This window comes from Benincasa hispida, chromosome 4, assembly GCF_009727055.1.
Source record: "Benincasa hispida cultivar B227 chromosome 4, ASM972705v1, whole genome shotgun sequence".
NCBI lineage: Eukaryota > Viridiplantae > Streptophyta > Magnoliopsida > Cucurbitales > Cucurbitaceae > Benincasa > Benincasa hispida.
Window position 1 is genome coordinate 5777119 of NC_052352.1, and position 23446 is coordinate 5800564.

The window sequence follows — 23446 nt, forward strand, 5'->3', positions numbered from 1 at the left end:
TTCACAGAGATCGAACAACTGTAGACTCCGTGAGGTTGCGAATGATCCGAACCAGGTTCTTGTTATATGTAGTGACAACTAAAGCTATATGAAGGAAATTCATTATATGTACAATATACCTATTGTTCCTCCACCAGCTCCAGACATAGAAGACCTGTTTCGGGAAGAAGGAATGAAGTTTGATGAGGTGCAACATAATGTAGGAAGAGTTTGCCCCTATGATGCAGACGCAAAGTAACTGATTTATGCTAGTCCGATGGATGCCAGCATTTCGTTCAGGATATTAATGACTCAGAGACTGGTCCTTCCGTCTTCATACGGGTATTGTATGGACATTGGTCAGGGTCGTGGAGGCATAATGAATATTTATATTATGAAGCGCCTGCAGAGGGTACCAGAGCAACATCAAGAAGAACCCGAGCAACCTTAAGTTCGAAGTCCGACGAACGAACAACCAACTCGAAATCGACGACGTCCACCTTGTTGGGACACATTGATTTTTGTAATTATTTTTTATAAATGAGATTTTTAATTTTAATTTTTTTATTTTTATGAGATATTATTTTTTTTAATTTATTCTTTTATATATTATGAATAGTAATTATTTTGATATAGAAGCTTTAAATGTCACTGACATAAATAATAACATCATATAGTCTAAATCTAAAAAAGTTAGGTAAAAAAAACTTCAATATTCAAATTTACATATTTTAGATAATAATTTGGGACAAATAAATCAAAATCAACACTCAAAACCTTCAACATACAAGTCTATAAATAAGACTGTATTATTGATATAAAGATAGAAATATCACAGTAGTGAGGTCAAGATTTTGATTGAGTTTTTTTTTTAATTATAAATAATAATAAAATCTTTATGATTGTCGGAGCAACAATAAAAAAGCATAAGAATATGATGAACCAAAAAGATGAAATGGCCCCATCTACGAGCAATAGCAGTTAAATTCTAAAAGATTTATCCAAATGAGTGTGTTTCCAAATGGGTTAGAAAGAATAACATATCAAGCTGGAAACTCCCAAGTTAAAAAGAAAAAAACTGGAAACTCTCGCTCTTTCTCAAAACTCGCTCTCTCAATATCTCGTTCTCTCCGCTCTCACTCTCTCAATATCCCGCTCTCTCAGATTTTGCTCTCTCTCAATATCTCCCTCTCTCAATTCTCGCTCTCTCTCAATGTCTCGCTCTCCCCGCTCTCGCTCTCTCTCAATATCTCGCTCTCTCCACTCTCGCTTTCTCTCAATATCTTGCTCTCTCCGCTCTCACTCTCTCTCAACATCTCGCTCTCTCAGATTTCGCTCTCTCCGATCTCGCTCTCTCTCTTACTCTTCCCTCTTTCGTTCTCTACCAATACAAAATTATTTTTAACACATCAAATAATTATGAGTGTTATAAGGAAGGTCTTTCGTTCTCTCCACATCAAATAATTATGATGAAGGTCTCCGGAATGATAATTAAACAGACTCAATAATAATGTTAGGGCAAGGTCAAGGGTTCAAGGTTCGACGTACAAAAAATACGAAAAGGGAAGGTCGAGTGTTCAAAATTCGACCTATTTAAAAAAAACAATATTTTTACAAATAGTTTGAAAACAACAATATTTTCCTAAATAGTTTATAAAAGGACAATATTTTTACAAATAGTTTGAAATTTAAAATTAATATCGAGTATATCAAATCAATCATAGCAATTTCTTAATCTCAAAATAGCAATATTACTATCAAATCAATCATAGATGTTACTAAACGATCAGATAGAGAATACTAAGCGATCAGATAGATATTACTAAGCGATCGGATAGATATTATTAAGCGATCGGAGAGAATACTAAGCGATCGTTTGGCTAATACTAAGTGATCGTTTAGATATCCATTACGCGATCATGTACTAATTTATAAAGCAATCGTTTGGCTAATACTAAGCAATCGCTTAGGTTTTTTTATTCGATCTTTAGATAATACTAAGCGATCGTTTAGGTTTTGTTAAGCGATCATTTAGAGAATACTAAGCGATCGTTTAGCTAACTGTTCCGCGACCGTTTCGATATCCATTATGTGATCGTTTGGCTAATAATAAGCAATCGTTTAGATAATATTAAGCAATCATTTGGCTAATAATAAGCGATCGGAGAGAATACTAAGCAATCGTTTAGCTAATACTAAGCGATCGTTTAGATAATACTAAGCAATCGTTTAGCTAATACTAAGCAATCGTTTAGATATTCATTACGCGATCGTGTACTAATTTATAAAGCGGTCGTTTGGCTAATACTAAGCAATCGCTTAGGTTTTGTTAAGTGATCATTTAGATAATACTAAGCGATTGTTTACATAACTGTTACGCGATTATTTAGTTTTTGTTTAGATAAATTTGTAGAATACAGTTGGTGTTGTACATTTAACTAAGCAAATAAATAACTAAGCAATCGTTTAGATAAATTTGTGCTAAAATTATATATTGTACACGATCGTTTAGTAATTTATACACGATCGCATAGTAATTTACTAAACGATCGTGTTCAACAGACGCATTAATGCGACATACGGGGGAAAAATAATAAAAATATTTTCGAATGACCAGTTTATTTTTTATTTTTTTTAAATGCGACATATGGGACTAAAAAAATAATAATAAAATATTTCCGAATGCGTCTCTTCAACGCATTCAGATGGAGAAAAAAAAACTACCACCCCAAAAAAGAAGCACAACCTTTCGAAAAATAAAATACAAATTTAGTCCCTGATGAATTATGAAAGAGTTGTTGCCCAATTTTTTGAAACATAAAGCACAAACTATGGAATATAAACAAAAATTCATACATGTCTAATAGTTTTAGAAATTATGACAACATGATTTCAAAAAATATATATATATAATAAAATAATTAATTTAAAATTAAAATTAAAATCACATGAACATAGTTAAAAAAAAAAAAAAAAAAAAAAAAAAAAATCATAGCTCAACAGGTATACAATATGTATTATCTACTCTATTCTAATTTCCCTATTCCTATTTGTATTATAAAAAAAAATGTAATCTCTCATTTCAATGTTCAAATCTTCCTTTGTTGTACTAAGAAGAAATAAAAATTATGATTTAACTTTTAGTTTTATGAAATAGTTTACTTTCCCTCTATCCTTACTGCTCCCACAGCTACAAACCTACAAGTTAAAATATTGATATTGAGATCGAAATTGAAATTGAAATTCTACATATACTAGTATAAGGAATAAGTTGTAGTTTTATGAAATAGTTTACTTTAATTTATTTTTACTTCCAAATTAAGTTATAGATCTTGTTATTAGTCTTCATATTCACATTAAGATTAATACATGATAATTTTTAGGCATGGTGTATTTATCAAAGATAGCAAATATATCAATTAATCTTTGATATCGATGTTGAAACTCCGCGACGTATCAACAGATATTTCAGTCCTCTTCTTGCAGTCAAATAACAAATATCCTAGCCATTAGTTACACAGTATCACCAAAATTTTCAGAAGCAGAAATTAGTAATCTACAGGCACAGATTCAAGAGCAACATTCAGCACAACAAACAGCCCAGGAAACAATGTTTTATGTTTATTGAGAGAGTGATTGATTTCAAATCCTTATGAGTATAGGATCCGTGTGGTATGGAAATCACACAACACAAGAATATTTGAGAAAGTAAAACTTAGCCATGACCATTTCTAATCAGAGAACTACAAAAACAATTCATGAAAGAAAGAAAAAAAGAGACAAAATACACAAATTCCAAGCGCAAAACATTCACTTAATCAGCTCTTGATTGACCAGCACGAGAGGAGAGAATAATACCAACAATAAGTCCATAAAGGGCAAGTGCTTCGGCGAAAATTAGAATGAGAATCATCCCAACAAAAAGCTTAGGTTGTTGTGCATTGGCCCTGCAGAAGACAATACAATTAGATGCTTCTATTCTAAAGCTTTGTTTTAACCAGAAGATTTGAAGTTGAATATGAATGGCACACATCAAAAGCAAGTTGTAAACTATTCACAAGAAGAAACTAAACCCGTGGAAAAATTTATGGAAGCAAGTAAGCAACTCAATTCAAACTCAAATGACTGATTGAAAAACAGATCCAAAAGCGCAGATGAATCATCTCTCTAGTTACTGTAACAAGAGACAAAACTTTGCTTGTTTTGCAAAGACTCTTTGTAGTGTAAATATCAAAGGATTAATAACAATGGTGATGCCATTAATCTGTTCAGGGTTTGAAGCATTAAACCATTAATACAGATCTGAGGCAGAAAATAATCAAGCAGGAACTTAGATTCAAAAACCATAGATGTAGTCTTATTTGATAACCATTTCGTTTTCCATTTTTTATTTTAATATGTAAGATTATAAACACTACTCCTACTTATAGGTTCTTTGTTTAAGGCCTATTTCCTCTTAATTTCTGAAGATGATTTGTATATTTCTTAAATACAAGAGTTGAATTCTTAGCCAAAACCCATAAACAAAAACAAATTTTTAAAAACTATTTTTTTTTTAGTTTTCAAATTTTGGTTGATTTGTAAAAGCACTGGTAAAAAGTACCTACAAAGCAATAAATCTAGAGGTGGAAGAGGTATTTATAAGCTTGGTTTTCAAAAACTGAAAGCAAAAAATCAAATGGTTATCAGACAAGACCTTAGTTATCAACTTTTTATACATGTTTTCAAAAATCAAATTAAGTTTTGAAGACTAAAAAGAAAGAAAGAAAAGTAGTTTTTGGTTTTGTTTTTTGAATTTTACTAAAAACTCAAATGTTTCTTTTCAGAAAAGTGAAAATCGGAAATAAAGGAATTGAAAGGAAACAGTAAAAATTTCAAAAACAGAAAACAAAAAAGATTTGAACTTCAAGTTTTAAGTTCAATCAGATTTAGAAAGACTTCAATCCCTAACCAATTAGGTCAGAATATATTTAACTTTTAAACTCATTCTTAACACAAGCATCCCATCCCACAAACAATCCTACTACTTTACTTGAAAATGGCGACATAGATTCTGATAACAAAGTTTCAATCAAAGTACCTTCACTGAAGTTCCGTAAGAAACGAAATTAAGCAAGACAGAAGTTTCCACAATACCTATAAATCTACACTACAGATTAACGGATTAAAATTCCCATCAGCTCGAATACATTAAAATAAAGTACCTAACACCCGCATCGCCGACGATGCCGATAGCCATGCCAGCAGAGAGACCGGCGAGGCCGCAAGCAAGACCAGAGGAAAGATGAGCGTAACCATCAAAAAGGTAATAAGATTTAGCCTTCGGGTTAATCCCCGTACTAATAATCACAGCAATAATCAAACCATAAATACCCAAAACTCCAGCCATAACCACCGGAACAATCGACTTCATCACCAATTCCGGCCTCATCACTCCCATTGACGCCACACCAACCCCGCTCTTCGCCGTTCCGTAGGCGGCTCCCATACCTAATTAACAAAAACAAAAGACAATCCAATGAAGATCCATAAAAAGAGAGATGTGATCAATTGCATAGAAAAAAATGTTCTTACAGGAGAAAACCAGGGCCGCAGCGGCGCCGAGAAAGCCAAAGAAGGGTGCCGTTTCATCACCACTGAACGTTGACGACATTTTTTCCGGTTTGGACAGGGAAGAAGAGGATCTCCGATCAGATCAGATCTGAAGCTTTTTTTTTTTTTTTTTTTTTCTCCTCTCCCTGATTTTGAGATACCCAACTCTTTTGTTTTCGCCCTTTCTTATGTCTTTTGATTCTATAAAATCTCTCCACGTTATCTGGAATATCGAATAGGAAGACGAAAAGCAAAACCTTTATACCTAAATTTTAGAGATAAATCTATCTTTTTTTTCAATGAAAAAATAATGTTTTTTTTTTTAAGAAAAAAAGAAAAATATTTTTAAAAAATAAGTATAACTCAACTCACATAAAAGTATATCTTATCAAGTTCGAAATTAGAGATTTGATTTATATGTTATCAGAGAAAACATAGATTCAAGGAGTTTTTTCTATTATTAACGTGATACTTTCTTTTTATTTATTATTATAGATTTTATTCTCATCTTTTGAACATATGAGAACTAATAATTATGAAGTTATAAATTAGAGCAATCTCTCTCTCAAGTACACAAAGATGAAGTGTAAAACTAAAAATAATCTTCGTTTGTAGTGGCAAATGGATTGACCTAACAATCATGAGTGCAAGTGAAATTTTGAATATCCAATCTTTTAACGGATATAAATGTTTACCATTTTAACTTATGTGAAGTCAATTCGTCTCTCAAATGCTTTGATAGTTGATTAGTGAAAGTAATTAAATAGTAACATTAACTTTTTTTTTTTTCAAGGAAACATAGAAATTAAGTTGGTTATTAAAATAATTGACCTTCCTTATCGACGAGAGAAATTGACTTGACGCCCAAAAAGACGGGATTTTTTCAACTTTCAGTAGTTAACCAGTATTTACAGCAATTTCACCTTTCGGATGTAAATAACCCTAATCCTCAATGGTATACTCAATAGACAAATTTACTTCTTTTCATCATGTGGTTCGTATTAACAATACAATATCATATTTTTTAAGCAAATCATGCTTCTCTTAATAATTCTTTTTAGTTCAACAATACATAAAGATTGGAGATTTGAATCTCTTACTTCTTGATTGAAAGTTCATAAAAAAATTGTTACTATAATACTTATACGTAAATTTTAAGTGAACGAAGTATAATGTATTATATTGTTACAATGTTACTTGAAAGGAATCAACATCCCTCCATCAAGCCCATCTTCTCTCTTCAATTTTTACTATATATGACGCATACTAATTGCAATTCAAATTTGTTTTTTTACCTCACCAAGTATTCATCAAGTTTGTCCTGATCTTTTTTTTTTTTTTTTTTTTGGGTATTAATCAGATCCGAAACAAGCCAAAAATCTTGATGGATTCATACGATCATGGTCTATAGAAGCTAATTGTCGAAGATCTTACTAATAGTAAATCACACCTCCCTTCACAAACTCTATGGGCAAAAAATTAGTTCTATCTCCATGGTACCTTAGACATTAACGAAATAATTGATTAAAAAACTCATTTTCAAAGTGCAAAATGATTTTTAGCCCTCCATTTCAAACTTTAGTTTTTTTAATTCTTGCTTACATCTTAAATCTTCCTCAATCTTTTTCTCCCGAGTGACCTTGCAAAACAAGACCGAGCGCCTAAGAGTAAGAACAAAGAGGGGAGAGCGAGATCGTGACAAAAAAGGAGTGAGAAGAGCAATCTATGAGAGAGGACGAGAGAGCCAATTCGCATGCACAAGGATTTCATTTTGATAATTTCATCCAAATTTGATGTCAACAAATGGTCAAAAAACCTCATTTTAAAAAAAATAGGACACATCCCTCCCTCTCCCAAAAATTTAAAAAAAAAAAAAAAAAAAAAACACTTTGATCATCCATACAAAAATCCCGACATTAACTCGATCAAGATGAGATGGTCGTTGCAAAAGCGAAATTGTAATTTATGGCGCCCTGTCTCCATCCAAAAAGGGCTTATTCTCGACTGTGAGCCAAAAAAGGCCGAACATGTCAAATAGGGATAAATAAAGAAAATATGTGTTCCTTCGATCTTACTCATGTCACATGAGAAGAGAGACCTACTAAACTCAAAAAGTAGAAGAAATTGACGGACGCAACCATATATTTGGACTTCATCGAACTCCAAAGAGGGAGAAGAGGGAGAAGTAATGAATTTGAAGTTAAAAATAAATAATGAGGTCACTGAGGAAACAATCCTAATATAAACTATAGGGAGAGAGAGAGAAGATGCCAAAGAGATAAGAGGTGTAAAAGATGCAGCATAAAGGAGAAGTCACAAGTCGGCTCTCTATTGGCTCAGCAACATAACCTAACTAAAGGACACCTACAGAATATTCAACCAGTTTTTCCCTTACAAGAGAAAGGACAGAGACCATACGCCAATACCAAAACAGCTTTTCCCAGGAAGGGTATCTCTCCCATCTCTCATATCCCACTCCTCTCGTTGGATTCCCCCAAAAAATAAAGGAAATGTCAAAAGAACCTATTCGAAGCTTTAAAGGAACTTTCATAATGGCATTATCAGACCTGATTTTTCGTACCGATCTACCGAAACAGTCTTACACATATCCACGGCAAAATAAGAGCAGAGAATTATAAGAAACAACTATCTGCAAACTCTGATCACCTGAAATATTGACAGTGTAAAAGCTACAGATAACAAATATCAAGACATCAACTGTTAAGGTAATTACGATATTTTTCTCAACACAATTTAAAAGGAAGCTTCGCAAAACTAGAGTAATATTAAAAGTAACAGAGTTTAATATTTTATTGAGAAGAATAATTAATTCCAAATCCATATATCACTACAACAGGATCCGTGCGGTATGGCAATCACACCTCACAAGAACATTTGAGAGAGTAGGCTTAAACCATAATAATAACCCATTTACTCAAAAGAGAACAAAATCAATTCTTGACAAAAAGAGGAGACATACTACACAAACTCCAGTCCAAACACAAAGCATCCACTTAATCAGCTCTTGACTGACCAGCTCGGGAAGAGAGAATAATGCCCACAATAAGTCCATAGAGTGCCAGAGCTTCGGCAAAAATTAAAATAAGAATCATCCCAACGAAAAGCTTAGGCTGCTGTGCGTTGGCTCTGTAGAAGACAAATACAAGGAATAAGTACCTTTTACATCACAAGGGTTTGAGAAAACAAAACTCAGATAAATACCAGAAGCTATCAGAAGGGTTCAAATAATAACTCAAAATTTTATGATCAGGTCCTGATTTTGAAGTTTCATACAATTCATTTTGATCGAATTTTTGCATTATATTTTTAAAAAGAAAAATTCAGATACCCCATTTCCATACCCAATACAAAATCTTTGAAATATGGTTAAAATTATGTCTTAACAAGACTAAAATAGAATACTTGTAAATAAAAAGACAATCTAGGAATTAAAATAGGATTTAAACCAAGAAATAACAAATCATGAACAATTTTCCCAAAAAAAATCGCAGAAAACAACAAACGCAGGAACTCAATAAACTGGACAAGTACAGCTACTTACATAACCACGACAGGGATCCCATCAAAATCCCATCCGACATACAAACCTAATCCACCAGAGCATAAAGGAATAACACTACAGACGACAAAAAATTTATACGAAAGATGTGAACACAATCCAAGAAAAACGGAGAAACAGGCTGATAAGAACAATCAATACCCACACGAAAGAAATCTAGCGATAGTAAGTATACAAGCGCGAACAGACTAGTCGGTCAAAATGCATACACGACGACCAAACAAAAAAAGTTCCAAAACGTTAACAAATAGTACCTAACACCCGCATCACCGACGATCCCGATAGCCATGCCAGCGGACAGACCGGCAAGGCCACAGGCAAGCCCAGATGAGAGATGTGCGTAACCATCGAAGAGGTAATAAGATTTAGCCTTGGGGTTAATCCCTGTACTAATAATCACAGCAATAATAAGACCATAAATACCCAAAACTCCAGCCATAACGACCGGAACAATCGACTTCATCACCAGTTCAGGCCTCATTACTCCCATAGACGCAACTCCCACCCCGCTCTTCGCCGTCCCATAAGCAGCTCCCATACCTAATCAAATAACAAAAACCCCACCACAATAAGAATCAAAGATCCAAAGCCAGAAAACACGTCAGAGCAAACAAGAACAATCAAATTAACTGCGCATTGGATGAAAGAAATATTACAGGAGAAGACGAGGGCTGCAGCGGCGCCCAGAAAGCCGAAGAAGGGTGCCGTTTCATCGCCGCTGAAAGTTGACGACATCTTTTCTGGGTTCAACGGTGAAGATGAAGAAGTTCTCCGATCAGATCAGATCTCGATATCTCTCTCTCTCTCTCTCTCTCTTCTTCCTCTTCTCTCCTTTGTCGCCTCGTTACAACTCTCTGAAATACTCACGCTATCACGAATAATTATTTGCTTTAGAATAATACGATCGGGTCGTACAGCTGGGCTTCCCTTGGCCCACGAAAGGCCCAATCATGGACTTAAAGTGGGCCGCCAACAGAATAACATGTAAATACATGGCCCAATTATAGGCCCACATCTTGCCAGCAGTCCATAAAAATGTGCCTGCACGTATTGCAACTCAATCATACCGTCACTTAAAAAGTATATATTAAATTAAAAAGAGACGAATATGAAATCAATTAATTTCATGATGCACAAGAATTATTTTCTTCCTTAATTACAATATGAAATCAATTAAATGGAACTATGCTTAAAGTTAGTACGTATTTGCAAAACATTGAAAGTAATATTTACCGTTGAGGAATGTAAGAGAATAGTTAGCAAACTACAGGAGGCATAGCAATCTCTGGGAAGGACGATTGAAAATGACATAATGTGCTAATCCATAAAAGTACTGTTTCTTTTACTTAAGACTCTAATTCGGGATTTAAATTCTCTAGCTAAGAACTTTACCTACAAATAAAGTGAAGCAAGAACTTGGAAGAGCCAGGAATGAGTCGATCGTTACAATCACATCACTATTCAATGACATGTAAAAAGATCGAAGTCGATATTCTTCAGCTTATTTCAAGGAAAATGTTATATACTCTTTAGCTAATAAAACATTTACATTGAATGTCATCCATCAGATGGCTATTGAATGTAATGAAGAGCAACTATAATGGAACCTTCTGGGAAACAACTTCCTGCCACTCAGAGTTCAAATACACATGCCATACATATGTTGGATATTATTTGACATAAAAAATGTTCAGTAAAACCACTAGCTACTTCAAATTAAACATAACTCAACTTAACTCAACTAATTAAGGTATTCGTCCTCGAAATTCGAATTCCACACCTCATTTGATGAAATCAAATAAAACATTAGCAACAAAACTATCACACCTACAAGCAGAACTAAAATAAGACTCCATAAAACACAAAATCAGAAGACCAGTACAAAAAATGAAAGCTCATGTTTCTACTTTCATGTAGAGTTAACACATAATAGAGTGAGGACTGAAGATGGAGAATCGACCTTTCAATTATGCAGTCAAGCTAGATGCAGCTTTACAATCTTATTTGAACAAGGATCTGCTATATAGGTTGTACATATATGTCCTTGAGTTCTAAAGCTAGATGTCGTGTTAGCACAAGTTTGTGATTCTAAATGCAAGATTTGCATAATTCAAATGCAAGAATGTCCAAATAATCGATAATGGCCCCATCACAAACCACATACCAAGGTCGCATCCCTCACTTTGGATAATACATTTTTTAGTTCAACAATATACAAGATGAAAATTCGAACATCTAGCTTCTAACCGCAGTCAAGGATACATGATTTATGCCAGTTGAAGGTCCCATATTTCAATTTGGATAATACTTGTTTTTATTTCAACAATATACGGGTGGAAGATTCAAGGCAAGTTGAATTATGCTCATATATCATATTGGCTCCACGATAATACTTCTATTCAAACATTATACTGAAAGATCTAAACATCCATTGCAGTTTTGAAACTGATTAACTAACAACCTACCTCGACATTTACAGTACTCATGAATATGCAAGATCATATACAAATATGCAATAGCTGCAATAGCTGAAAGGATCTCATATAGGCTAAAAGAAAGATACCTATTTATTGGTATGAGTGAAGCAGCCTATGCACTGCAAACCTAGCAACCAAAAAAATATATATGTGAGAGGTAAAGCGAACTGGCATTAAAAGTGCAAGAAAGAGAAAGGGGAAGAAATGTTGATTCACTTACATATATTGCATTTGTTGTGTTCCAAGTCGCATAAGCAGTAGATTTCATGTGGCTATATATCAGGAACATTTTCGCTGATCAAAGTTGTTGACAACAGAAGCACTAACCATAATAGTCTACATTTTGATGTCTCAACCAAGACAGTACAGTCATTTTACTAAATAGAATATACGAGTGCCTATCATAAAAATGGATTATGGCAAGAGGTAGGAAAAAGTCAACAATTAACAATAACGTTTGATGGGAAAGAGTATCCATTAGAAAGGAAAAATGGCCTCCACGGCACCTTTAGTTAATCTATGGGAAAGAAAGACAGGTAAATTACAATATTCAATCTCAAAGATTGAGAAATTTTTGCAAATAAATGAAAATTACTGTGTGATTGTCGTCAATGAAATAATTCTAAGCTGTACAGGTGGAGAGGGAAAAGGAAGAAAAGAAAATGAAACATAACCTACAGTCCATCGCTAAAAACTGAAGGGCTTGATCTTGCACCCTTATAGTACAATGTGATGTTTTCTTCAACAGGCGCTCATAACCCAAATGAGCAAGAAAATGACACCTGGAGTGGCCCCGATGAGTGGCATAAACTTAAGCCATGCCAAAAGAATTATGCAGAATCGGGCTGCAGTTCGATACCAATCAATATTGCATTCAACACCAGTACCAGTTATAATCATATCTGACAGCACGAACCAAAATCTTGGCAGATCATGGGAAACTCCACAACGCACAAGCAGAAATGTCATATTACTCTATTGCAGCTCCAGAAATTAAGGTGCACTGGAAATGTAATACAGGCGTCAAATTATGAAGGCTTTCATGCCAACATATACCTTGGTGTCTTCCCAGACTAAAATGAATAATCCGTAATTGTGTCCTCACGAGAAGCTCGCCAAGAAAGCCATTTGATCCTTGGGACCATCACGGCTTCATTATTGACCAATAAAATGACAGCAAATCCTTGGGACTGTAGTCATGACTTCACTACAGGCTTCATAGCCATATGCCTCTCTATTAATTTGTCTACAAAGGCACGAATCTGCAAGTGCATAATACAAGTACAACCAAGTGGAAATGGATGAGAAACTGTCCGAAAGAAGGAGAAAAAAGAAACAACAAAAATACACTTGGTCTCACAGGGAAGAAAAGTGGCACACATTGATGGCACAATAGAGACCGTATTAATATGATTAAGATCAAATCCAAATGAAAAAGAGTTGAGCAATCCTCTTTTTTCTTGAACAAAAGAATATTCATGAGGTAACAGTACAAAGAAGCATTTGTAATCTGTAACTGATAAAGAAGCTGAAGATGGAAGCAAACCTTGTTCCTACGTTTGAAATCAAGAAACTCAGAAACAGTCATGCCTTTCTCTGCATCAGTGGCCTGTTCCATGACCTATATTCCAATGAAACATGGTTAAACATGTAATCCATTTGAACCACCCCCCCCCCCCCCCAAAAAAAAAAAAAAAAAGAACCCCACACATACCCCCAAAAATATTTAGAAAAAATAGAAGTGGAAGAATGTACTGGGGAAGATGAAAATTACTAACCTTTGTTGCACTTTTCTTCATAATTGACTTGTATCCATCCTTGTCAATTTTCCTTGCTTTGTAAAGGGGCATCAAGAGTGATGCAACATAATCAACTACAGCCTGCTTAATTCTGTCAGCCCCACGATGATGGTTTCTTATAGGCTCCTTATTGATCGTCACTTGTGATATTGAGCTCTCATTCGCTACTTGATCATTATTCCAAGTGGGTTTATGCCAATTTGTGTTTGAATCCTCCTCATCATTTACATGAGCTGCAGCTGCTTGAGTGCGCCATCTCTCAATAGCATGATAATCTTTCATTCCAACACTACCAGCTGTATCAACCCATGCTTTCGTGTATATACTACTATCCACAGGAGCACTTTCACCAGAGTGCTCCCTGAAGTTCAATTGGGTAACAATCTCATTCGAATGGCTTCTTTGCGAAAGGTTATCTGCAGACATTCGTGAACTTTCAAGATTAACACAAGCAGCAGAAAATTCCACAGACCAGTTCCTGACCCTGCAATTTCTAGAATCTATTTCAGATATACAATCTTGTCTTCCTAGCACACTGCCAGACAACTTCTTTTTATACTCGCACTCATCCATTTGAGCATAATGCTCCCGTCTAGCAAATTTGTGAAAGGAGGGGATTTTTGGGAGCTGCATTGCGCTCTTGGCTTCAGAAGATGCATATGCCTGTTGTGTGAAAATCACTAAGTTCAAAGTATGCACAACATGCAATCAGGTATTATTTTCACAAATCTCCTATAAACTAGTCAACAAATTCAACTTCGAGTAAAATGGAAACCAGTGATACGACAAGACTATCTAAATACAGTTTCTAGATCCTATATAACATAAGTGAGTCACTTTTTGAGATCAATTAAAATTTATCTTTCCTCCATAGATAAAGTACGAAAGTCACATCACTCCTAGAAATGATCACAAAATTCCTGCCACTAATGAAATAGAAACGAACATCTGCTATGATCACAACCAAATTTAATTAAACGAGCTATAAAGCACCAAGGCCATTTCATTTTGCATTCAGTCCATATCCACAATGTAATATTATTAGGAGTTTAAATGATGAAGCACATGAAGAAACTGCTGTTGCAAGAACGCACCAAGACTCAATACAAACCCAGTCACTAGAACATTCAATAAGAAGGGGGGGTAAAGAAAACAACCTTCGCAGCTGCAAGTGCAGCTGCTCGTGCTGCCTCAGCAGCAGCAAATGCAGCCTCCTCCTCTTCTGTCATAGCAATGTTGTTGTCTTCCATCTCTGCATCCTGCTTTCCGAATGAACCCCTTGACCTTGATGAACTGATATCTGATTTTGATGAATTTTCCATTTCTAATTTCAATTGTTTGCTATTATCGTTTTTCATATTGACATCAGACTGCAAGGGAATTGCAGCTGATGCAGAAGTCAGCAAATTGCCCCTACTATCCAGCGTGCTGTTGTTTGCATGCAAAGGAGGTTTCCCAGAAGAAGAATCTTTATTAGATTTCCTCTTCAATAATTCAACAGCAGAAACAGACTTGGAGAGTTTTAACCCCCCATTAGCAGCCTTTTCTTTACGGAAAACTTCAAGCCAAACACTAACCAACTGACTCGCAATGGCACGGATGTCACGGCTTGTATGCACACATACCTTTTCTTTCACGGTTTTACCTATGCCTGCACCAATTGTTAGCAAAGGCGACATATAGTAAATTCCCATTACCGGCACATTAATTTCAATTTCAGGAGGGAAAAAAGACAAACAAACAACAAAATCATATGCACACGCGTGCATTAACTTCTACTCAAAAGTCCATTGTAAGAGCTTAACAAGAAAACCTAAAAGCATGCATGAGCGAACAAATAATAGAGCAATGGTACTGAAAATAAACAAAATCTGATTTACTCTTAAAACATAAACATTACATAATGATAATTCAAATAGCTATATCAGTCGAAACAAATAGCTAATATCATTGATACAATAGCAGGAAAACTCAAGGAGGGTTTAAACTTTAAAAGAAAAGAAGATATATCAAGTCGCTCAAAAAAGCAAGTAGATATACCTGATAAGCGAACTGCAAGTAGATCTGTTGAAACTAGCACAAGAATACGAACACATTGCCGAAGAAGTTGAGTCCCATCCTTCCCCATTGAGTCCTATAATCAATTTTAAGCCAACATTATAAAAGCTAATAACATGAATAGATTATGCTGTAAAGACGTAAATGAATAAGAGAAAAAACATGATAAAAAAATCATGAGAAGAACACTAGAAAGTGTAGGCATTACCAAAATCCATGAGTTGAGAACTGTAAGACCTTCTTTGGTCCCTGCAAAGGACTTCAACGTGTCAGCAGGGAGATTCAGCAACTCTTTTGCCACATGCAATCTCCCAGCTGTTGTTTTTGCATTAAAAAACAAATCTTGTAGTAAAGCTTCTGTGGTCAAAATCCTGGCACCATCCAAAGAATTTTTGTAAAAAGCATCAGAAAGCTTAACAGCATCGAGTCTTGTAATTATGTCCCCAACTTCATCATTCTCACACTCGGACTGCCTCTGAGCAGCTTCCATTGCCTCTACTTCTGCTGTGAAATCATAACCATCACTCAATACATCAATCATGCGTACGGCCTCTCTTAGCCCACTCATCATTGCACCCCCAACAGTGTCAGGATGCTCCTTGCAAGTAGCTTCACCAGCAAAAAACAAACAGTTTCCAACAGGTCTTGCTAAAATGTCATAGTCCTCTCCAGACGCTCCAACAGCAACATATGAGTAAGCACCATAGCTAAACGGATCTCTTCCCCAATCAGTTACGACAGATGCAACTGGATCAGGTACCATAGCTTCTCCAAAAAGTTTGCGAAGGACCATTAACGCATGGCTTACATTATCTGAAGAGTTCATATATTGCCTCTCCACGGCCGCCTGACCAACCACCAGTGCTATGAGAACCGGAGCACCAACTGTTTTTCTTACATTCCAAAACATGAAACACTGCCCCCTCCACTTTGTTTCCTCTGCAGTTGCCCCAAAATAATCCACAGAGTCGTCCCAGAAAACTTCTGGAAATTCAAGAACTATTTTGTTAAGAACTCCAAACCCAAGGCGCTGAATGGACAGACGCTTCCATTCAGGCAATGGTGGAGAAAACTTAATAGTTTCTGCTTTCAAGCACCCAAGAGGCACAGTAATAAGGACAGCATCTCCTAGAAACACACAACCATTGGTTGTGGAAACTTTTACCTTTGCACACTGATTCCCATTAAACCCGATGTCACTGGTGCTGTAAGAAATATCAGCCACAACATGATTTAGGTGAACATCGAGTCCTCCACCAAGAGACTCAACAACTGTGCTATAACCCCCTTTAATCATACAATGAGCTCCTCCAAAACCTCCATAAAGATCATCCTGATTCCAATTAGGAAGAGACACTTTCTTGAGCATAGCAGCACAACCATACTCCAAGTTAGCAAAATGCCAATTCATCACTCTCCTCTCAAAGGGACTCAAAACTTCTTCATCAGAACAAACATCCATTCCTCGAGCCATGCGTCGTCGCTTAAGGGCATATTCTAAACCCTCCTCGAGAGACATGGCCATTGCATGCTCCCCTCTTTGTGCAACAAGCAACACCATGTCATCAAGCAGACTATTATATTCTGCTTCCAAAGCTTCATCCATGTCTACTGGAACTTTTTTGCGTGTAATGATGTCATAGAGGGGACAGTCACTATTTAATACAGTCAACTCCAGGCCCAATTGAGTGCAAATCAAGGAGGAAGGATCAGGTCTTCTTTCGGTTGCAACATCAGCCTCTACTCCTGTAATAATACTTGCACCAAGATCTACAGGAACAGAAAGAGAGGAACGGTCTGTATGAACACGACCTCCTAACCTATTCCTGGCTTCAAGTACGGTGACACCAAAGCCCTGACGATGCAAGTGCTTTGCAGCAGTTAAGCCAGCAGGACCAGCTCCAATAACAATTACTTTCTTTCTGACTTCAGAATTACTCAGCTGTTGTTGATCACCTCCTACACATTCATCAGAGGAGTGGATTGGGTGCCAACCATTTCTTGAATGATTAGTTAAATGTGAGGCAGCTTTACCCGGAACATCACCTACCAGTTTTACCGGTATGGGATCAGGAGTACCATACTCCAAGACATGTACCAATTCTTGTTCATGTTCCACTGGTTTTGGTAAACCCAAATTATTTGCAATCACAGGATCTCTTCCTTCAGCATCTTCCAATATTATTTCACAGCCAGCTGAAACATCGTTCTCTGCATTAGAAGCATCATAATTTTTTACCATGGCAGAAACCCCTTCCTCAGAATCAGCAGCTGAAGCAACACTAACGTCTACAACCTTCTTTTCTACCGGTTCATAATCATATTTAACGTCAGATTCTGATTTGGCTTTCTCAGAAGCAATCCCCGCATTTATATAACCCTGTCGATTTCATTAGAAATTAATACTGACCTAAGGGAAAAAAAACACCCTCCAAAGTAAAATGACATAAGAAACTATTAATTGAATGAAATGAATGTCAAAGACAAACTAAGTGGTTCATAAAAAACACAAGACGATACTCTATAATCTGTCCTAACTTACACGTAGGTTAAGAAATGCATAGATCTCCCTAATAAGGGGAAAACGTGGCGGTTCATCCATAGAGGGAGTATCAGTGACCCCACAGTCAGCGAGATGCAAAATGCGTGTAACATCTTTACACCAAAGGCCCAGGATCTGATTCCTGCAAGGAGACGCATTTTAAATATCGTTGAATAATTGAATCATAGATGAGTATCAATTAAATTTAATTATACGCTTTTTCAGCTCCATTCTAGCATCAATTCAATATGCATGATCCAATGACATTGTTGCTTGGAGAACTCAGTACTTCCTCCCAATAACAATTCATTCCCCTTGGTTTATAACAATTTTTTATTCGCTGGAAAGTGGAAAGTAAATTAGTTTTGTTTATTCCCCATAAATTACAGTAAAATTTCATACACTGAACCGAGAGTATACTACTTATCCATGCAAGGCCCAGATGTATAAGATACAAATAAATATCAATCTTTGTGATACAACAGAAACCAGTACAATTTTAAAAAATATATATATTTCCCTTTTAATAATAATTGCCAAAACCAAGACTGGCATCAACTTGAAATATATATGATGACAAAGAAGCTTGAAAGTTTTGATTCATCTAACTCGGCACATCATCCAGCAACTAACCATAGATGTATTATTATAATAAATTAAAATACAACTGTAAATATTAAAAATAGATAAATACATAATCACTGCAACCCAATATCACATTGCTCAACATTAGGCAAGATGCACGGTGTGATACTGAATATAATTCCATAATTGCACATTGATGGCAAAAACCATAGAAAAGGCATAAAAACAAATAATGTGACATAAAACAAATCAGGGAGAAAAGTGATTTATCCAAAATAAAGTGACATAAAAACAAGGCATGTAATAATATAAAGGATGAAGTAACAAATACCTGCATGCTATGTACTCTTGAAGTCCACCTTTGCGCTTTAGCACATCCTTAAATTTAATCTTCTCAAGTAGACCAACTGCATGTGCCTTAAGCCCTGCAGACACTGCAGCTCTACCACCAGTTTCAGCCTCTGTAAAAGTTGTTGATGTAGATTCCTTTCTTGATCTGAAAGAATGGTCGCCATCAACTGCACGCTCACTAATCAAAACCTCCCAATCAATATCTCCTTCATAAGCCATGTCATCATGCCTAGGCTTCTTTGTCTTGCGTGTTACACGTTGTAAAGCTGAAAGCTTTAAATCTTTTTCACTACCAGGAGCAGATATTACATCCTCAAGGTCATTATCATCTGGAGTGAAAGATCCAAGAGAAGATACCTTAACCTCTTTACCAGTAAGTATATTATTTGGACCATCTATCTCCACCAAAGCCTTGGCCGGTTGACCATCTGATACCATGCTGAAATTTCCACTAGGACAAATCTCTGGATAATTTGGTCCAGAAGCAGTTGCCCTAGATTTTTGGGATATGTGAGATTGAACAGCAGTTGAATCTGAAATCCTATTAGAGATCAGAGCATTTTCTTTCTGCATAGAACCACATTCATTATTAGGCTCGTCAGTTCCAGTATTTAAATTATCAGAGTCACTGCAAGTTTTATCCGCTTTCGTTGAATCGAAACGTGCAGATAACTGAAGATTGGAGAGTGTTGTTCTGTCTAATGATTGTTCAGAAATCTTCAAATTTTGAGTAGATAGACAGATTTCTTTGGAAGAACTTTCACAGAAATTGGTAGAGTTTGGCAATTCATCATGATGTATAACAAGTAACAGTTCTTTTCCCTCGCAATCTACACCTAGAGTTGTTTTAGACAAAGTGACTGTGGTCTCTTGGGCCACCACATCACAAAAATCTCCGCTGGAAACACCCCCACAATGACCATGGCTTTCATTTACCTGTTCTAGAGGACGACAAGTACTGCACATACTTTCATTGAGTTGATTTTCACCTAGCCCATCCTCAAAAGAACCCATTTCGGGCAAATGGCTATTCATCATTGTATCACCACAAGAACAATGTTTTACTACACTCTTGATTTCACAGGATGCCTTTCTTTCCAGAGCCCGGAAATTGTCCCTAAAATGACTGAAGTTTTTGCTATCTTCATCAGCAACTTCATTTGATATGCCTGGTCTCATGTCAGGATTCTCATGATTATTGAGACAGCATTGATACTCTTCTTGGTGACGTTCGACCCCTTGATGGCGTTGTCCTCGACCAGGATTACAATTCTCTTTGGTGCAATGCGAACAGGAAATTAAATATGATGTAGTAAGTTCAGAATCTGGTTTTTTGACTTCTTGTGGCAGCTTAGCTGAAGAATTAGAACTCACAATGGAGTGTGTTTCACGATCCCCAGAAAGTGCTCTAGAAAAAGGACTCAAATTATCTTCAGAAGCCTCATCCTTGAAGTCCGATTTAAATGTTGTAGATACCAATGATTTCCTAGTTGAACCAGATTGAACCTTTTGGACAAATGCAGACAATGAATCGTCCAACTGTTTATCGAAAGAGAAATTAGCACTTCTCCTACTTGAGATACCCATCTCCATGTCTTTTAATTCCAAATTGGGTGCTTCACACCTCGTTTCTACATCAATCTTTGCAGTTGGATCAGACTCTTCATGATCCATTAATTCACCATTTTCTGGTCTCAATCTTGTGTCTAAATCCCCTTGTCCTCTGGATGTATTAGATAATGAATCCAAAGATTCTGTCATACTTAGGGAAGAATTCTGCTCCCTGGCAATTCCAGGTCCACTAACCTTTTTGGGACGCCTCAACTTCTTTCTGAAACTAGCTAAAGTATCATCCATTCCCCCAAAGTCCTCTTGCACTGGCAATTTTGCTCCATTCTTGTCAACCATCTTGTCCCTTTCACCGCCATCATCTACACCCAACTTAGTCTTCTTAGAGTTTCGAGATCTCTTTAACTTCAGCAGAGAGCCAATTGGCTCATCATCATCTGAGTCAAACCCATCATCCTTTGGCTTCGTTCTTTTCCTAAAACCAGACTTCTTATTGTCTACATCCATCTTCCTAACCCCACATTCAATAAATAACCAGCAAATCTCGATGGTGTAACCCTAACCCAGCTTGAGAAAACAAGCAATCAAGAAATAATCTGAAACACATCCCATCGTTCACACCTCTCAATCATCAAGAACCTAAAACTCAAAAATCCCGTACGGATTATAATTCCACAACCATTCGCGGCTGTGCTCCACAAAATTCGAAGTTAATCCAAAAAGACCCTACACTCGTGAAGACCTAAAAACGTTCAGATTAAAAAATTTTCAAAAATAAAATAAAATAAAATACCCTAAGTCATACATCCAAAAATACAGAGGGACAAAACCCAGTAAAGAAATTCTACGGATTAGCTTATTCTACCACGAATATCAGAAAGAGTTCCTTCCTAACTCGACCAATACGAAAATAATTTTTTTAAAAAAACAGTAATGCGATAGGATACGAAAGGAAACACGCATCTAGGGTTTGTAATGGCATTAATGAGAGAGAAGCGAAATAAAACACCAAATTTGTGAGGGAAGAGAAGTGGACCTTGAAGAAGCTCGTCTATGGCGGCATTCAAGAATTGGTGAGAAGAAGAAGAAGAGAGTGAGGTGCGCACGTTAGCCTCACCGGTGATGAGAGTGACGGTCGGCTCTGAGAAGTGCGCCGCCAGCGGGATGGGGGAAAAAGTCTCTGTTGCGGGGGAGAAAAAATAAGGAAATTTTTAATTGGTGATAATATTAAAAAATAAATAAACCCAAAACGACAATTTTGGGGATCGAAACGACAGGTGCGGTGAAAGAAAGTAGTGGGACGAGGGGGCCTTCTGAAACGCTGCGGACCACTCGGCGAGGGGTTTTTTTTTTTCCTTCTTTTTTTCCCTTTTTTCCTCTTTTCCTTTTTCAACAAATCGGAAATTGCCGGACCAAAATTCCTCTTTTCCTTTGCGAGAAAAATTGGAGGAGAAATTTGAGTGTGGAACAAAATTTAAGATTTCTTTCTGGTAAAATCATCTTGGAATAAGATTTATAGCAATGCCCTCTTAATTTTATAGTTAACATAATCTCTATATTTAATTATTATTTTAAATTCTGTTTAATGACTTTTCGAATTAATTTCACCTTAATTAAATATACAGTTTTTTTTACCAAATTTATATTGTAAATATCCATATATTATTAACTTTTATTTTATCCATATATTGGTTCTGCCAATTCGAATCTTATTAGGATTGTTGAAGATAAATATATTTTGTAGTTGATGTCACTTTTAACAAAGTCCCCCAAAATTGACTATGTGTAGTGGTTGACTATGTCTCGTCCACTATATTTGAATAATGAATTAGCAGACATTGAATAATGATTGAGCCACCGAAAAGAAAGGTACACCTTTTTGTATAGGTAGTAACTTTCAATTTTTTTAAGCCTTTCTTAACCATACTTTCATGTCTTCAGGAAGCCTCTCATTCGGATGTGATATCAGTTCATTCATGTACCCCTCCTGAACTCAGGTCATTATACTCGCACCTTTAGAATTCCACGTGGGGATAATTTTGACAATTATTAATCATTATTTTATAATTTTATAATCCTTTTGCTATTTTTACAATTTTAAAAAGTTTTTGCTGTTTATCCAGATGAAAATTTAAATTTTGCTATTTATTTAGTAAACCTAAATTGAATTTCTACCATAATTGTGTTTTACTTAAGGGTCATGTCCAAGCAAAATTGCGAGGGAGGGATAGTGTCCAAAAGGGAAAAGTCAAATCTTTGGTATCCAAGTAACCCAATTGAGCCTAGAGATTATATATTGAGAAATAATTGGGTCAAGCTTAGCCCTAATACTTTGCAATCTCGAGAGTCGCAACAAGCCTGACATTATTGACGTTACATGTAACCACAGGCATTTGTCAGAGAAATGGCACTATAAATAACCTCATTCAACAACCTCCAAAGGGAGAATTAAACGGAGAACTCCGACCTTACTATATGTGGAACTATACACTCATTGTACTTAGACATCAAAGGTGGTCTTCACTAGAGTTGACCACAAGAGTGATCATCGAAGTTGGTTGTTAGGTGGTCTTCGAAGATGATCGATGGATTGGTCGTTGGAGGTGGTCATTGTGCGAAATCGGGGTTGTGAGAGGTGGTTTTTCTATTGAAGTTTGATGTCAGAGATGATCACTAAAATTAGTCATTTGATGTGGTCGTCGGAGTTGTTGACAGAGTGATCATTGAAGTTGATCGCTTAAATGGCCACCAGAGTTTATCGTCAAAGTTGGTTGTCGAAGGGTGTCATTAACACTAGTAAATGAAGGCGGTCATCGCCAAAATTGGGGGTTGGAGATGATCTTCACTGAGGTTGGCCATCATAGTGAGTATTAGAGTTGGTCGCATAGGTGGTTGTCCAAGTTGGCGAGTGGAA

General features: G+C 36.1%; 3 protein-coding genes across 4 annotated transcripts; all 3 read right to left on the reverse strand.

The window, feature by feature from the left end:
- Positions 1–3582: 3582 nt before the first annotated feature.
- LOC120075971 (V-type proton ATPase 16 kDa proteolipid subunit) lies at positions 3583–5796 on the reverse strand. The gene is made up of 3 exons (XM_039029734.1): positions 5554–5796; positions 5184–5469; positions 3583–3926 (listed from the first exon to the last, which is right to left on the reverse strand). Exons 1-3 carry the CDS (start codon positions 5630–5632, stop codon positions 3794–3796), a joined length of 498 nt encoding a protein of 165 aa, XP_038885662.1. The 5' UTR covers positions 5633–5796; the 3' UTR covers positions 3583–3793.
- Positions 5797–8352: 2556 nt separating this feature from the next.
- LOC120075973 (V-type proton ATPase 16 kDa proteolipid subunit) lies at positions 8353–10020 on the reverse strand. The gene is made up of 3 exons (XM_039029738.1): positions 9808–10020; positions 9406–9691; positions 8353–8718 (listed from the first exon to the last, which is right to left on the reverse strand). Exons 1-3 carry the CDS (start codon positions 9884–9886, stop codon positions 8586–8588), a joined length of 498 nt encoding a protein of 165 aa, XP_038885666.1. The 5' UTR covers positions 9887–10020; the 3' UTR covers positions 8353–8585.
- A 2052-nt stretch (positions 10021–12072) lies between these two features.
- Positions 12073–21874, reverse strand: LOC120075972 (lysine-specific histone demethylase 1 homolog 3). Of its 2 annotated transcripts, none has more exons than XM_039029736.1 (9): positions 21569–21874; positions 18944–21258; positions 18028–18169; positions 15694–17865; positions 15468–15561; positions 14585–15078; positions 13407–14090; positions 13175–13249; positions 12073–12890 (listed from the first exon to the last, which is right to left on the reverse strand). In XM_039029736.1, exons 2-9 carry the CDS (start codon positions 21037–21039, stop codon positions 12825–12827), a joined length of 5823 nt encoding a protein of 1940 aa, XP_038885664.1. In that variant the 5' UTR covers positions 21040–21258; positions 21569–21874; the 3' UTR covers positions 12073–12824. The 2 variants fall into 2 exon arrangements, with proteins under 2 accessions (XP_038885664.1, XP_038885665.1); XM_039029737.1 differs by having other exon boundaries at positions 18944–21274.
- Between the last annotated feature and the right edge of the window lie 1572 nt (positions 21875–23446).

Bases quoted from the DNA above. Each gene is read 5' to 3' on its own strand.
- LOC120075971 (XM_039029734.1), bottom strand. From the start codon at position 5,632: ATGTCGTCAACGTTCAGTGGTGATGAAACGGCACCCTTCTTTGGCTTT. The intron at 5,470-5,553 runs GTAAGAACATTT...TTTGTTAATTAG, and splicing joins TGCGGCCCTGGTTTTCTCCT to GTATGGGAGCCGCCTACGGA. The intron at 3,927-5,183 runs GTACTTTATTTT...TGTCTTCTGCAG, and splicing joins GTCGGCGATGCGGGTGTTAG to GGCCAATGCACAACAACCTA.
- LOC120075973 (XM_039029738.1), bottom strand. From the start codon at position 9,886: ATGTCGTCAACTTTCAGCGGCGATGAAACGGCACCCTTCTTCGGCTTT. The intron at 9,692-9,807 runs GTAATATTTCTT...TTATTTGATTAG, and splicing joins TGCAGCCCTCGTCTTCTCCT to GTATGGGAGCTGCTTATGGG. The intron at 8,719-9,405 runs GTACTATTTGTT...TGTCTTCTACAG, and splicing joins GTCGGTGATGCGGGTGTTAG to AGCCAACGCACAGCAGCCTA.
- LOC120075972 (XM_039029736.1), bottom strand. From the start codon at position 21,039: ATGGATGTAGACAATAAGAAGTCTGGTTTTAGGAAAAGAACGAAGCCA. The intron at 15,562-15,693 runs GTAATGCCTACA...AATTGATTATAG, and splicing joins TTCTCAACTCATGGATTTTG to GACTCAATGGGGAAGGATGG. The intron at 13,250-13,406 runs GTTAGTAATTTT...ATTGGAATATAG, and splicing joins TGAAGAAAAGTGCAACAAAG to GTCATGGAACAGGCCACTGA.